Source organism: Poecilia formosa, unplaced genomic scaffold (genome assembly GCF_000485575.1).
Source record: "Poecilia formosa unplaced genomic scaffold, Poecilia_formosa-5.1.2 Scaffold2, whole genome shotgun sequence".
Classification (NCBI taxonomy): Eukaryota; Metazoa; Chordata; class Actinopteri; order Cyprinodontiformes; family Poeciliidae; genus Poecilia; species Poecilia formosa.
The window spans coordinates 2,242,537-2,257,557 of record NW_006799941.1 but is presented as its reverse complement, the minus strand read 5'-3'; the positions used below and the strand labels follow the sequence as shown (position 1 = coordinate 2,257,557).

Genomic DNA, 15,021 nt, shown 5'->3' with positions numbered 1-15,021 from the left:
ACAACCGGCATATTACTCAGAAATCTCTCTTCTGAATCTTACTGTTTGTCTGTTTGCCCCCTAATTAATCTGTCATTTCCCATCATACTTTTCTTTTGTTCCATGTGCTTCTCTATACTTTAAGTAAAGTAATATGATGGATCCTAAAGGACAAAGTGATAGTTGCCTATTACTGTCAATTCCTGGCAGTAATTCCTTCAAAAACAAACAGATGTAGCATACTCCTGGAAATAATTATGCAGGCCATTTTTGTATTTTTATGTTGCTTTGTCAAGTCACCGTGCAAATGCAAAACTAATAAAATACAAAGAATAAAGGCAGTATTTTATGAAATTATTATTGGTACAAAATTATCTCCCTCAACGTCAAAGGAAATTTAGCAGACATTGCTGTGATAGGATTGCAGAAATAAAGGCAGTTTTGGGATCCAATACCACTGACTTAAAATAGTTGTCAGACTCAAATTTAACTCACAAATCATTTATATTTGTTACTTTTGTAATTCTGTAGAGGGCAGGAAAAACCCTTAAAACCCCCCCACTAAATGCGAAGCAGCAAAGAAGCAAAACTTAACAGGTTGTCCACTTTGATTATAATAATAATAATGAAATACAGGTAAGAAAATAGCAATAGCATTCCTGGTAGTTTAATATAACTCAATGTTTCATATAAGAGAAGTTTTGGGTAATTCCTGCTTCACGGCATCGCTCTGCTCTGGGACCTCTCCACACTTCCATGCATAGCTGTGTAATGCCTAAGGCAGGGTAGACGGCAGCAAAGGCCTCTTAGTGTACAGATCAGAGCTACTTCTATGATAGACATGAAATTGATAAGGCCTGACAAAGTTTAGGGATCGAACTGGAGGGCGAGGGCAAGGAAGCTAGCTAAAGAAGCTGCATATGCAGGCAATTTATTATACGGCCTTGCAAGTTGATTCCACTAACTCTCACAGACAAACAGCTAATTGATCAGCTTCTGGGCACTAATGCTAAAATCAGACTTGCATAAAAGCTAGGCTCGACTGCTTATGGTTTAAGTTGGATTAATAATGTTTGAAACAAAGACTCTTCCTATAGGTGGGCATTGCTAACTCCATGGGTTTTAAGGTTACCCTAAGGTCGTCCTTTACTTTGTTAAAGGTAAGCTTTTTCAAGAATGAAGAGATTAAAATAAGACTCTTTTCAGTATCTAAATGTGCAGTGCTGCAATCTAGCTACAAAGGTCTGATGTAATGCTGAAAAGGCTTCTCAAAGAATCATATATGAGTCTAAGGGAACCACAATCATAAAATTATTCAGTATTTTTCAACCATTCTGTACACAAAGTATTTCATTTGACTCTCATTTTCTTATTTAAAGAATATCTGTTGACAGCTTCTCATCACAAATGACTCACTACAAACTGTTGTTTACCAAACTACAGACAATATTTTCCATTCAATGATTCTGCGCTCAAACAATCCGTGATCTGTCAATCTGTTATTTTAAATGTGAAACATAATACAAAGATTATAGAATAAGGTCACAGAACAATTCAACTGATTTTTTTTTTAAAACTTATGTACTTGGTGTGAGTCTATGTGCTTCGATGCCCTGTAACTTTGCTGCTGCTACACCTGAATTCCCTCACTGTGGGACACTACAGGATATTTCTATTCTATTCTTTTTATGCTATTTTATTTCAGCTTTGACAGTCAAGATATTTCAGATTCTGAACAGAACAAACCCCTTAAAGCAAAAACAGTCTTTCCTTCAGCTGTCTGATAAATCTTTGCTCACCAAGTCTTTGTTTTGAGTACTTGGTAGACACTGAACCACATAAGACTTTTAATCATTGCCTTAATTGTTTAACGTTGTTGTGATTATTTAGAGTCATTCTTCAGAGTCTGTTTCTTCTTACATGCAGGTCCAGTGAGCTTAAACAAAAATCTCTGCCTACTGCTCTCACTGTAAACAAGAGACCATCTCCAGCACTTAGACAGATTGGATTCAATTACAGTCTGCTACGCTCTGAATATCAGATAAGACAAAATTACACAACTGTTCTCAAGGTGACAAGTTGAGTGAATGCCTGGTGAATCTAAAGCAGCAGCCAAGGACAATGACTGCATACTTTTCCAAGATGAGAACACTGCAGACCTGGTCTCATTATAAGGCCTCAGAGCTGAGACTGAAGCACTTTTCCCAGGACATTCAATTCTTACACATCAGAACGGCAGAATATCAATTACCTGTGTTTGTAACAAATATTTAAATTATGGGCCAACATGATAACTGGGTAGCAGAAACTATCAATATATGAGCTTACCAGTATCTTTGTGGTGTAGGCGCTGTTGATAGAAATGGCATTGATCAGTAAATCCAGGGATTTGGGTGGGATTACACCAGGGTCTGGAATTTCTTTGTAGTGCACATCTCCTACATAACACTGCACGGCTGTCATGCGGTTGGTGGTTAGCGTGCCTGTCTTGTCGGAGCAGATGGCGGTTGCATTGCCCATTGTTTCACAAGCATCCAGGTGACGCACAAGGTTGTTGTCTTTCATCATTTTCTGTTGGCAGGATAAACAGACGCATCTCAAAACAGTTGAAAACACAAACCAAATTGTTCCTTAAAATAACCCATCTGGCACATGCACCACTTGATATTCATTGGTGACAGTTGTAAGATGATCACGTCTGCATTTCAATGTATATTCAGACACGTAATTGGACAGTAGAAAAAAAGAATGAAAAAAAAAAAATCAGCACAATATTTAAAGTGTTTTGGATGCTGTGAATTGGTGTTTCGGTATCAGAACGCAAAAATTAACATGCTGAAATTTCCACACATAGAAATAATTATGGGACATGTATACAATTTTTTAACAAGATAATTAAAATTTGTATAACCAAAAACAAAAATTCAAACTGTCTGAACTGCAAATTATTTTTACAGTCAAGAGCAGCCGACTAATTGCATGCCATACTCGGTGCTAGTTTTTCCTTACCTTGACTGAGTATGCCAAGGATATGGTCACAGCCAGTGGGAGACCCTCTGGCACAGCCACCACCAACACAGTCACACCGATGATGAAAAACTTCACAAAGTACTGGATGTAGATGGGAGTGCACTCTGTCATCCAAGGACGCTTCTCCAACACAAAGTTGTTGATGGCAAAATACAGGACCAAGATGATTACAGTAATGGCTGACATGAGCAAACCTGGAAGACATGAAGAAGGAGTCCAGTGAGAAAAGGCATAATAAAAACATAGAAGATTGTAAAGCCCCTTGACTAATAATCCAGGTGATAAGGCTGGTTGTTTGTTCTGTGCAATTAATTGTAAGGCAAACTCTTTATAATTATGGAAGTTGATGCCTTTGTGTTTGCACTGGTTGAAACATTGGGTCATTGTAACATATGTACACATTTTACCACATTGCATCATAAGAAATCCATATTAGGTCTCTATCAACTTCTGTGGAGCATTAGTAATGAGGTCTAGTACATAAATCTTTAGTGTCTGGTAACCTTCGATGATTTTAGTTGAATGTTAGATCTAGATGCTCAGCTCTGCTGAGATAATACTGTTTTTCAGTGCACCTAATAAAACACCTAAATTACTTCCTCACAATGTCATCAATTGTCAAAGAGGCCTGATATTAAGCCATCCATTCTTTCGTGTTTGAACAGGGATGAACTTAAAAGCTGCAGGACAGTAACTCTCATTTGCGCCAATCATTTATGGCAGGGGTCCCCAAACTACGGCCCGCGGGCCAAATCCGGCCCGCCTCCACATTTGGTCCGGCCCCCTGATTTATGGTAAACTGATTTATGGTAAACTATTTAAAAAAGGAATTATTTTCTTATTGCTAGTCTGGACATGCACCAAATTACAACCAGAAGGTGTCCAATTCCATCTGGGTACCATCAGATTTTTACATCCTTTTTGTTACATTGACCAATTAATGAGGAGAACTTTGGTGATTCCAGGAAATCTAGATATTCTCACTGGTTTAAATATAAGAGATCCCTGCAGCCTGTTTTGATAAGAACATAATCAACAGTGGACTTATATAATTCTGCAGCTCAAGCCACAACAATGTGTCCCATTGTTGGTGTGTGGTAACTGTATTAACAAAGTATTCAAAGTATTTGTCCCATTATCGATTTCCTTATGCTTTGTTTTGTTTCAGCACTTAAAACCATTGTAAACAATTTCAATACCAGAAAAATATGACTCTAGGAAAAACAAAATGAGAGGGAAAAAGATATCTAAACAAGACTGAACCCATGTGGAAAAAGTAATTGCCATCTAAGAATAAAAACTGAGTTGTGCAACATTTGGTGGCAACAACCACCTTAAGATGTTTGCACGAATTGACAATCAGTCTTTCACATCACTGCTTAGGAATTTTATCCAATTCTTTGCACAAGTGTTTTATTTGAGCAATAGTGGAAGGTTTTCAAACATGAACAGCCAGTTTAAGATCAGACCACATCATCTTATTTCTAGTGAAGTCTGAACTTCGACTAGGCCACTCCAGAACCTTCATTTGGTAGCCATTTAGAAGTGGACTTGCAGGTGTTTTTTCATCATTACCTGCTGTGTAACCAGCTGCGATTGAACTGAAAGTCATGACCTGATGGCTGGACATTCATGCTTCTATCAATTATGTCAAGTCCCAATGTTGACACATCCCTCCACTTCCTGTGACAATCGTGGTTTTAGTTTGGCGATGCCCCACTAATGCAAGGTAAGCTGTAAATGAGCTGTGAGCACACAGCAGATGTAAATAGCCCACTATGTTGTCCTCCAAATGAACATTAGGCAAAAGGAGACAAAGGGGCAAATTGACACAGAGCCGGAAGAAAAGCAGTGCTGTGCTTTTAACTGGCTGGCTAACAGCCATGTATATGAGTGAATTCTTTACAATCGCTTCATTCAGTCCAAAGAAACGCTGACGGACAATAATCATTCTCAGTCTACTCCTGTATTTGTATTCACAAAGAAAACTGTTTAAGATCCTGCTCTAAATACATCATTGACCCAGGTGACTGAACTATGCTGTTTATTTACTTTAACATGTGACAATAATACAGTGGACTAAACTTATTATAAAGTCTCTAAATATAAAGATACCAAAGAACAAAAAGTATTTTTCAGTTAAATATCAACAAAGTGCTCATCTCCTCTCACATGACAGGAGAAATTACAGTAAATGGCAGAAGACCAATCATCAGGAGGCAGGTGCTTAATCGGCTGCTCAGTCAGCTCAGCCTCACTGGCTTTGTGGCCCATACGTCCTCATGTGCCCAGACAACAGCATATGAGGACGTATCGCTCCTTGTCGGTCTTTACATAAATCTTTGCAGTATTCTGAAGTTTTTTTGTTTGTTTTATGTTCCTTTCCGGTCAAAAAACAAAAGGTTAAAATATCTTCAAAGTGGTGAGGTAAGGCTGTTATGTCCAGATATTCAGTAGAAACCCTGTATGAGGCAAAAGCATAATTTTTATGCTAATCCATTCATGGTATTTCAATGTGCTGACACCATGTCCCCATTCTATCAGTCAGGCAAACACTAATATCACCAGATATTCTAAAAGCAAGCCCTACTTTAAGGAACTCTCTAAAAAAATTAAATAAATCATGACATTTTTTTGGGACATTGTTCAGCTATAATCCTACCGCATTGCTGCTTCAAAGACATCCCCACACCAAGTCAGAAACATTAGGAATACTCGCAGTTGTAAACTTTTACTTGGCATCAACATCTCCACATCACTGCTCAAATTACACAAAATAAAAAAACAACAGATGAGAATAAATGAATATCGGACCTAAACCAGTCACAGTCACTGTTAAAAATCAAGACCCTCAAGTCCAGCTCTCTCAAAAAAGTAACAAACAGGCTTTCAGAGTTCAATAATGTAGACACTTTAGTCTTCTTCTGCAAAGTCTTAATTCCTTCAAGCAACTGCAAACTAGCCCCATTTTGTACAACATATTTGCTTGACAGACAGGATGATGGTTCTGCACCTTGTTGTTACTGATTTTCTGCCTGAATGACTGATGGATATGTCTGGGTGCAATTTGCTGTACCTGCTTTGCCGATCTGGACAGCTAGTTTGGTCAGCTTCCCCTGGAGCACAGACTTCTCTTTCTTTGGAGCCGACACCTTTTTCCGCTCCTTCTCGTCGGCCTCCCCGCCTTCAGCACTCTTCAGAGGTTGCATTTCCATGGCAGCTGCTCCATCCGGCTTCTTCACTGTAAACAGCGTAAGAAAAAAAAAAAAAGGAAAAAAAAAAAAGAAAGAAATCCATTGTTAGTGACTGAATGAAGAAAAATGACACGATTAGAAGGATTTACACTTAAGTGCGATACTTTCTCTGGAACAGTCAGTACCGACATGGAAATTGTAATTCAAACCATCAAAGAATAGAAGAGTCCAAGACAGGAGTGTGAAATCCACACAGCATCTAGAGGCTTGTTAAATAGTGAAGGAGGATCATTTAAAAGAACATATTTCACGTAATTAATAATATGCACAGAAAGATGTGTTTTACACAGAAATGCCATTTAACCCAAAAAATAACAGGAATACACTCAGAAAGAAAAAAAAAAAGAAAAAAAAAATCAAATATGGTCATGGTTTTAATTGTAACAGAACTTGTATTTATTTCTGTTTTCTTCTTGCCGTGTACATTTCTGCAAGTCATTATTTTTGTCTTTTTTGATTGCTACTAAAACTACTCAAGCCCTCAGGACTTTATCAGATTTTCTAACATTACCCCCACACACTTCGGGGTCTTTTAGTGGTCCGTCTCATTTATGCAAAAGGGCCAACATAACATAGTACACAACTGAGAAGTGGAAAAATACTTAAACATGGTTTTCAACATTACAAATAAACCTCTCAATTGAATTCAACAACAACGAGTTTATAATATTTACATCTCCATTTCGGTGCAATTCCAACTCAGCTAGCTGTGCAATAGCTACATTTTATTGCCTTTTCTTCTTTGCAGACTAGTTCGAGCTCAAACTGAATGGAAAATGCCAATGAATATGAACAGGAGTTTTCAAGTAGTTTAGCACCTTCTTCCATCTCTTTGCTGACTTGTGGCATCCAGCAAACATGCTTTCTTCTTGCCACTTTCTTCAGGGCAGATTGTTGTAGTTGATGGCTGTTATTCTGTCAAGAGCTTCTTCTACCTGAGATGTGGAACTTTACAGCTTCTCCACGGGGCTCTTGGCTGCTTCTTTAATTAATGCCATCCTTGCCCAGGATGTCTGTTTAGTTGGATAGCAATAACTTATTAGGTTTGCAGCTGTCGTCTATTTTCCGTTTTTAGATGATTGACTAAATGATCTGTGAGATGTTCAAAGCTTTGGATTTCCATAACCTTTAACAGGCTTTAAACTTCTCCACACATTCCTTGGTGTTTGTAATGCCGTTTGTTCACTAACATTTTCGAACAAACCTCTGAGACCTTCAAAGAACAAGTGCACTTCCTTGTGTTGATCAATCACATGTATACGACACCGATACATTATTGTAGCTTGACAAAATTCACTTGGTCATCTTCTACACTGCCAATATTCAGTCTGTCCTGTGCACAGTCATCATCGTTTGGTTTGTCTCATCCACAGAACAGGAAAGTCCAGACTGCAAACAACAATTATGTCTGCAGAGAGGACCATCAGGACTGACCTGTCCTCCATCCAGGACATGCACAGGTCAGGAAAAGGGCAGCTGACAGCTCTGCAGCCCCCTCATGTCTCAGGCACAAACTATTTTAACTTTTACCTTCAGGTCAGTGCCACAGAGAACCAAGCAACCAAGGAGACAGTTTTGTCTCCCCAGGCTGTCTTTCTGATGAAAACACTGAATACTTTGCAGCCACAGTAGTCAGCTTTCCCGATGTAAGCATATTATACTATGACAAACTGCCCTTTTTTAAAACTTTTTCTATCAAAAAGGCTGTACATACTGCTCTTTGTATATATATATATATATATATATATATATATATATATATATATATATATATATATATATATATATATATATATATAATTCAATATTCACACTATATTGAGACAATATTCAATATAAATAATACAAAAATTATGTCTTTGCCTTAGATCTTTGACCACGAGACACACATGTCTGAATGTGACAATGGCTCTTACAAATCAGGTCATTACATCTACAGAAATTAAATCATTTTCCACAGCAACATCATCACTGACCTATTTGCAGAATGGCATTTATTGGTAGAGATGTTTAGAAGATTCTCTTTTCAAATTGTATAACGTCATTATAGGAATATCATCACCTGCTTTAATAAATTGAAGCTTTTAAAAAAAAGGGAATATGCTGGAAACCAATAGCCATAAAAAAAATAAAAAAATAAAAAATGTCCAGACCATCATGGTATCAAACACCATATTCTGAAACACATGATGATACATGTACAGACCCATTCAACAAATTCGAATAATCCTGAATTTACTTTAGGAGCTTTATCACCTTATATAGATTAACTACACACAGATGGATGTTTAAAAGCATTTATTAGTTAGCTTTGATGATTTTCCACTTACAGGTAATAAAAAAACATTACATTTAAAATTGGGATATTACATCAGACCAAAAAAAAAAAAATCAACTATTTTTAAAATAGTGAAACATGTCTCCTACCTGTTTAAAAGTTATTTTCAAAATGGTACAAACGGGCCTCATCTTAACATCTTAAAATAGAACTGCTATTCTAAATTACTGTATATGACTGTGCATTACAAGCACAATATATCACCTCTGCTGTCAGCTAAAAAGCAATTGATTTTCTGTCAACCTTAAGCCATATAAAATATTTAATGGTGTGGCAAGGATGAGGTACTCTGTGAAAAAGAAATTATGAATGATAAAAAAAATATTGCTCTGATAGTAAAAGAAGGTGGAGACGAAGTAACAGACTTCTGCCGTTACCCTCTTTTCATCTCCGTTTCCCTCTGACACACACATCCTCTCCTTCTCCGTTAATGCACTCTATTACCAAGAATCATCACAGATTAATTCTTCTACCACAATGAGGCATGCATTGATGGTCATAAAAACACAAATTTAATGTGGCACATTTGCCTCAGTCAGTGGTTGTGCATTTTATTTTTCTGCATACATAATTCTCTTTATCTAACTTTGATTAAGCAAATGAGAGATTGCCTAAACCTGTAAGTGGTTCAATACCTTTTTTAAACAGATGAAATACCTTCATGGAAATTTCACCCAATTATAAACCAGACTGATTTATTATTACTTTTCCATGATGCCACACAAGGAAGCGGTGCATTTGAAACGCTGCTTTATACCATAATTTCCGGACTATTGAGCGCACCCGAAAATGAGCTGCACAAATTAACTTTAAAAGAAGAAAAATAAATACATAAATCAAACTCCTGTAGGTCACACTTGTTTATAAACCCCAGTTATCTACATAAAAAGGTTTTTATTGTTATATGTAGTGTAATTTTATTTATTTATTTCCAAACAGTACCTGCAACACAAAATAGCTGATTATAAAACTATTTGATCGTAATCTTAATTTTCTTCCTGGACACTAAAACCACTAAAGCTGACTTATCTTGCATTTCCTACACACGCTTCTCTGAGCACTTCTATGGGTTGCAGCAAAGTGGCGCGGCAAGTAGCGTAAATCTGGGTTCACACACACTTTTTCAGATTCTTTCACTGTCGCTCTCAATGTCACTTTTGCTCTTGAGCTTGTACTGTCCTCTTCATCATGCTACTAGGTAAAAAGCTGTATTTTCACCGCATTGCGGTGAAAATACAGCTATATGCTGCACTATTTCACACACTGTTCAAAGTGTGTGAAATAGTGCAGCATATAGTCCGAAAATTACAGTACATGCACAAGTGTGCTTCTACAAAAGAACCTTACAAAGCCACCACATTATCATGTAGGCCTTCAGAATTGTTTAAAGGAATAATAATTTTAGGCAACAACTTTCAATGAAGCAAAAAACAAGTAAAAAAAAAAAAAAAAATCTCATTCTGGTATGAAGCAAATACTAAAACTAGTTGACCTAAAACAGGAAAGGTTTAATCTGATTCAGACAGACAGTGAAAAGAAATGTGTTTCTACACAGTGCAGGTAGCTAGTTTTAAATCTATATCCAGAGGATTGCACAAAAAACCCAAAATCAATGTGCGTACATCTGGTTACAGGATTTAAAATATTGAGTTTTTCTCTTTCAGGGAAATATTGACCTATTTCTAATTTCATCTTACATTACAAGAAAAAAGAATAAAATGGAGGATAATTTTCTTTAATGCCAAACCAAACTATGTTAGATTATACATAAACAGATATAAAGCATTTAAAGCAGTATTTATTCCAAAATCGATGCGAAGTGAAAGATTTGTTTTATGTTTTCAGGGTAAAATGGAGTAGTTTGAGTGAACTTGACACAGAATTGCAAGGCGACAGGCTGCTATCCTACCAGAAAGAACAAGATGAGCCGACAACAAAATGAGAACGAGGGAACATTAGACCACAGACAACACAGCAGTGACAGGCAATGAGGGAGTTAAAAGAAGGGTATTTTGTAACCTAAAGTGATTGTGGGTAATAAACCTTGGTCAAATAATGTTTCTGATCTCATCTCAGAGTCTAAAACTGGGCACAACCAGTGAAAGACTCCAATGTCTTCAGATTACATACTGAATTAGAACTGCCTAAATCTATTTCTGAGAAGAGTGTGGATGAAAATAAATAAAGGACTGAAACGCAGGGATTTCCGCCGGCTTTGACCCAGGGCTTACACCACACACCATAAACGAGGACAACATATGAGTGGAAAGAAGTAGAAGGAAGAAGGAGAGGGTTAAACATGTGATTTAGTTACCTTTAATCTGGTTGCTCTCCATATTGCCATCTTGCATTTTACCTATGATGAAGACATACAGGACAACAACAACAACAAAAATAACCAAGACAGACAGGTCAACAAACCGTCACCACAGAGATGAAACAAACAGTGAGACAGGATAATGACTTTTAATAACATCTTTGTGACAGTCACATAAAAAAAGCTTGTGATACGTAAGTGATGTTATGTAACAGTTTGCTACAGCCTCTCAGAAGTATGTCAGTAAGAAAAAAAAAATCCAGTAAGCATAAATTATCTATCAATAAATTAGAAATGAATTAAGAACAAAAGTTTCTTTGGCTACTCAAAGGGTCAATTTGTCTAATTTGGGGGGAACAAAATACTAGAATATCATTAGAATGCTGCTGAATTTATTTTTTATCTCAGTAATTCAAATAAAAAAGTGAAACTCATTACGTTAAAACCAGATATTCAGATGCACTATAAGAATACATATCAAATTATTTTCTTAACATCACACCAGATTAAATTGTCCTGTCAGTTTTATTATAAATATTTTTCCAATGAGATTTTTTTTTTACTCTTTCCAGATGTCTAAATATATTTTCTTAGTATTTTGCTTCAACATTTTGGGCATGTGCTTTTTGCAGTAGTTTGCTGAAATTTTGACTCATTCCTCTGGAACCGGTGTAACAGAATGATGTTTATAAACCACTCTAAAAATCATAAACCTTTTCACACTAACTTTCTATGCAACTCTAATTCAATTACTTTTCATCCTTATCCTTCTTTTTTACAATTTATGTGTATGTTTTGGGTCATTGTCCTTTAGGAAGACCTATTTGCAGCCAAGTATTAATTTCTTGGCTGATGTCTTGAGGAGATGTGCCAATATTTTCATTTAATTCTCTTTTCTAAACAACTACACCAAATGATGCTGCCAGGTACTGTACTTAGCAGTCAGGATCATGTTCTTAAGCAAATTCTCTCCGTTTTTATTCTTCCACCACATCACACAATGAGCCAATGTGTTTGAGATGACACCTTCACATACGTCGACAGGTGTTCCTCAAATACTGTGAATTAACTTTTGAAGCATAACACATCTTCCAGCAAACAGTGGCTCAATCAGGTGCTTTACGCCTGAAATATATAAAATTTACATGAAACAAAAAGGGCTTGAGTTCACTGATCAGTTATCAGTTTCATTGTGCTGCATGGAGACTAATGTTTCAACACAATCTGTGTCTTTATCACAGATTGTCACAAATGAACACAGCAACAGGGCAACTACAAACTACGACTTGTTTACAAATACAGAGAGGCGTCATCTGGGGATTGCCATATTGTTTAGAGGGAAAAAACTCTTGTCAATTTCTGAATTTGAAAAAAAGTTAATTAAAAAAAAAAACTAATTTTGGCTTTCAGCAAATAAAAAATAATTCTGGAATCATAACTAATGTAAAAGTAGAAATCTGATTAAACGTCAGAAAGTTTTTAAAAAGTTACCTGTGTATTTTTATACTATACTCTGATTCACACCACACTAATCACAAATTTCTGGTATTTTTTTTATGATCATGACTTGAAGTTACATTGTTGGACTATTTTATTTGGTTTGGTGACGGTAATCTTCCTCTTGACAAAACTCAAGAGGAAGATTAGTTTTCTGGCCGACCAAGATGAATGAATCGCTTCAAGATTTCAACGAAATTGTCCAAATAAAATCCAAAACTTAAATCAGCAAGAGAACTTTGGACTCTTGATTAAAAGACCAGTCATTTTTCTTAATCTACATGAAATGTTTCTGATGTGTCTAGTTCAGGAGTTTCTTACCTCAAGTAATGCAACACTTGCAGCACATTTCCATTCTGCATCTACATGGGTGCCTTTTGAAAAGCTCAAGATGCTGTGCACGCCTTGTAAATCTTTCCTAAATTCTCATAAATGCACTTTATGTAACAATAATCTCAAAGTTGTGGCTCTTTCTGTAGTCTGTATAACTTTTTTCCTTCCACTCAACTTTCCAATAATATGTTTGGGCACAGGACTATGTTACATCCATCTTCTTTAGCAACAAGCTAACATTGTATTTCCCTTATTTTGGATGGTATTAATCACTGCCGGATTAAGTGGTGGGTTATAATAGTACATTTACATAAAATATCCATTTTATGCAATATTATAATTCGCTAAGAACCTAAACTTTGGGGTTTAATCATCTCTAAGCCACATTCATTTAAATTAATAGACAAAATACAAAAATGATATTACTCTGTGTGTTATGGGTTTATAGAATAAGTGTTTCACTTTTTTAATTGAATTACTAAAATAATATTTTTTTTGCGTGATATTCTATTTTATTGAATCATACTTGCATATTAAACGCAGCAAAATGGAATAGCAAAACAAAACCTGAGTTTTAATATAAATATTTTTAAACAATATAAACCATATGAGTCAAAGTGTATATTACATGATGTTTACGACAACCAGCAGAAAGAGCATTGCACTGAAGACGGTGAGGGAATGTACAGCACAAACATAAGTACACCATATACAAACAGCAGACAGCATGCAAAGGAAAGATCAGAAAACACATGCAAATCACATTCAGAGGAAGGCAAACTGGAGATGTGAACACAACAAAGAGAGAAAAAGAGCCTGAAGTAAAAGCCTCCCACATGATGAAGTTATGCAACAACAACTGGGGGCATTTCAGAAGCTACGTTTGGGGACACAAGTGTATTATGCCTTTGGAGTCTACTCGACAGAAGGGAAGTTAATTACAGTTAAATTAAAAGCCAGCCAACTTGTGGGTTAATTAATAAAGATGCAAAGATATGACAACTAATTTTAGTCTATAATGTTTACATGTTTTTATACGAAGACAATCAGAGGTCTAACTACATCTATTTTACAATGTTTTTCAACGCAAATGTCGAATAAGGGAATGCAACTGGAACTGAGGGCTAGTATACCATGGCGAACCCATTTTGGTCAAAAGTTGCACATTAAGCCAGCTTCCTAGAGTAACAATAAAGCTGAAAATAATAATAATAAAAAAAATGTTGCATTTCATCCCAGGACAGAACATGGCCACCCCTCCCATCTTTACCATAAACATCTTGTAGAACCACTCCAAGAACCCAGAAAGGAGAAACATCAACACTAAATGAGAATAATGCTCCTGCATCTTATCCAGGTGAAAATAGAGGATCAGTGCTACATGACCTCCAAGTTCACCAAACACAATGAGATGACCCTACCAAAGAACTTTGAAACTGCTTATTGCCTTGCATACTGATATCTAAATTTATGTATTTATTTGTATTTCATTCTTATTATAATTTGTCAGCATTGAAGGCCTAAACTGCTTTGATTACTTGTAAAAAATACATAGTGATGGATGGAGTAATCTGTTACCAGTGTCATACATAGAAACTGAAGGCACACGGGGACAATAACAAGAACACAACACTAATTTCTACAACTAAATCAGGCATGCATGGACAGCATGGACACAAAAAGGTCCCAAATAACTAAGGGCAGAAATCAGCAGAAGGTAGGCATCCATGATAGGAGGCAGTCGGAGAATGAAGGAGGACAGAGGACAAGTCAAAAGTAACAACAGAGAGCGGTCAGAGATCAGACATTGTGTCAACCTACCATTAATTAGGCTGGCAGTGCCAGGGGCATTAATGCCTGCAGCCCCATCCGTGGCTATAGTTGCAATGGGGTGGTTTGGGGGATGGGAGCAGTCTAGCCAGTAACAATGAAGTTTCAACGTGAATGAACCAAAACACACAGATACACACACGCCCCCACAAACACGCCCAACCATGTGCACACACAAGACAGTGAACAGAAATAACATGGTTACAGCAGAATACAGAGATTCAGCATAATATACAGACTTAATGATTAGTGTGAAGCATACATATTTATTTGTAAATGCATTATTTAATCTTTTTTATCCAACAGCTATGATCTCGTACAGGAATTATTTTTAGGTAAATAAAACAGTGCAACAGTAAACAGACATGAAGCATGAGATCTAAATATGTCGAAAACTATATCCACTAAGATTATTTATATATATATATATATATATATATATA

At 36.3% G+C, this 15,021-nt stretch overlaps 1 protein-coding gene across 14 annotated transcripts in view; it reads right to left on the bottom strand.

The window, feature by feature from the left end:
• atp2b2 (ATPase plasma membrane Ca2+ transporting 2) overlaps window positions 1–15,021 on the bottom strand; it is a 119,001-nt gene that overhangs the window by 21,104 nt on the left and 82,876 nt on the right. For 10 of the 14 annotated variants that reach the window (XM_007549290.2, XM_016670369.1, XM_016670381.1 and 7 more), the window contains exons 8-12: window positions 14,570–14,662; window positions 10,916–10,957; window positions 6,086–6,250; window positions 2,989–3,203; window positions 2,308–2,550 (exon numbers count right to left, since the gene is read on the bottom strand). In XM_007549290.2, coding sequence (XP_007549352.1) covers window positions 2,308–2,550; window positions 2,989–3,203; window positions 6,086–6,250; window positions 10,916–10,957; window positions 14,570–14,662 — 758 coding nt within the window. The remainder of the gene's footprint in view (window positions 1–2,307; window positions 2,551–2,988; window positions 3,204–6,085; window positions 6,251–10,915; window positions 10,958–14,569; window positions 14,663–15,021) is intronic. The other 4 variants (XM_007549328.2, XM_007549335.2, XM_016670371.1 and 1 more) reach the window with 3 other exon arrangements.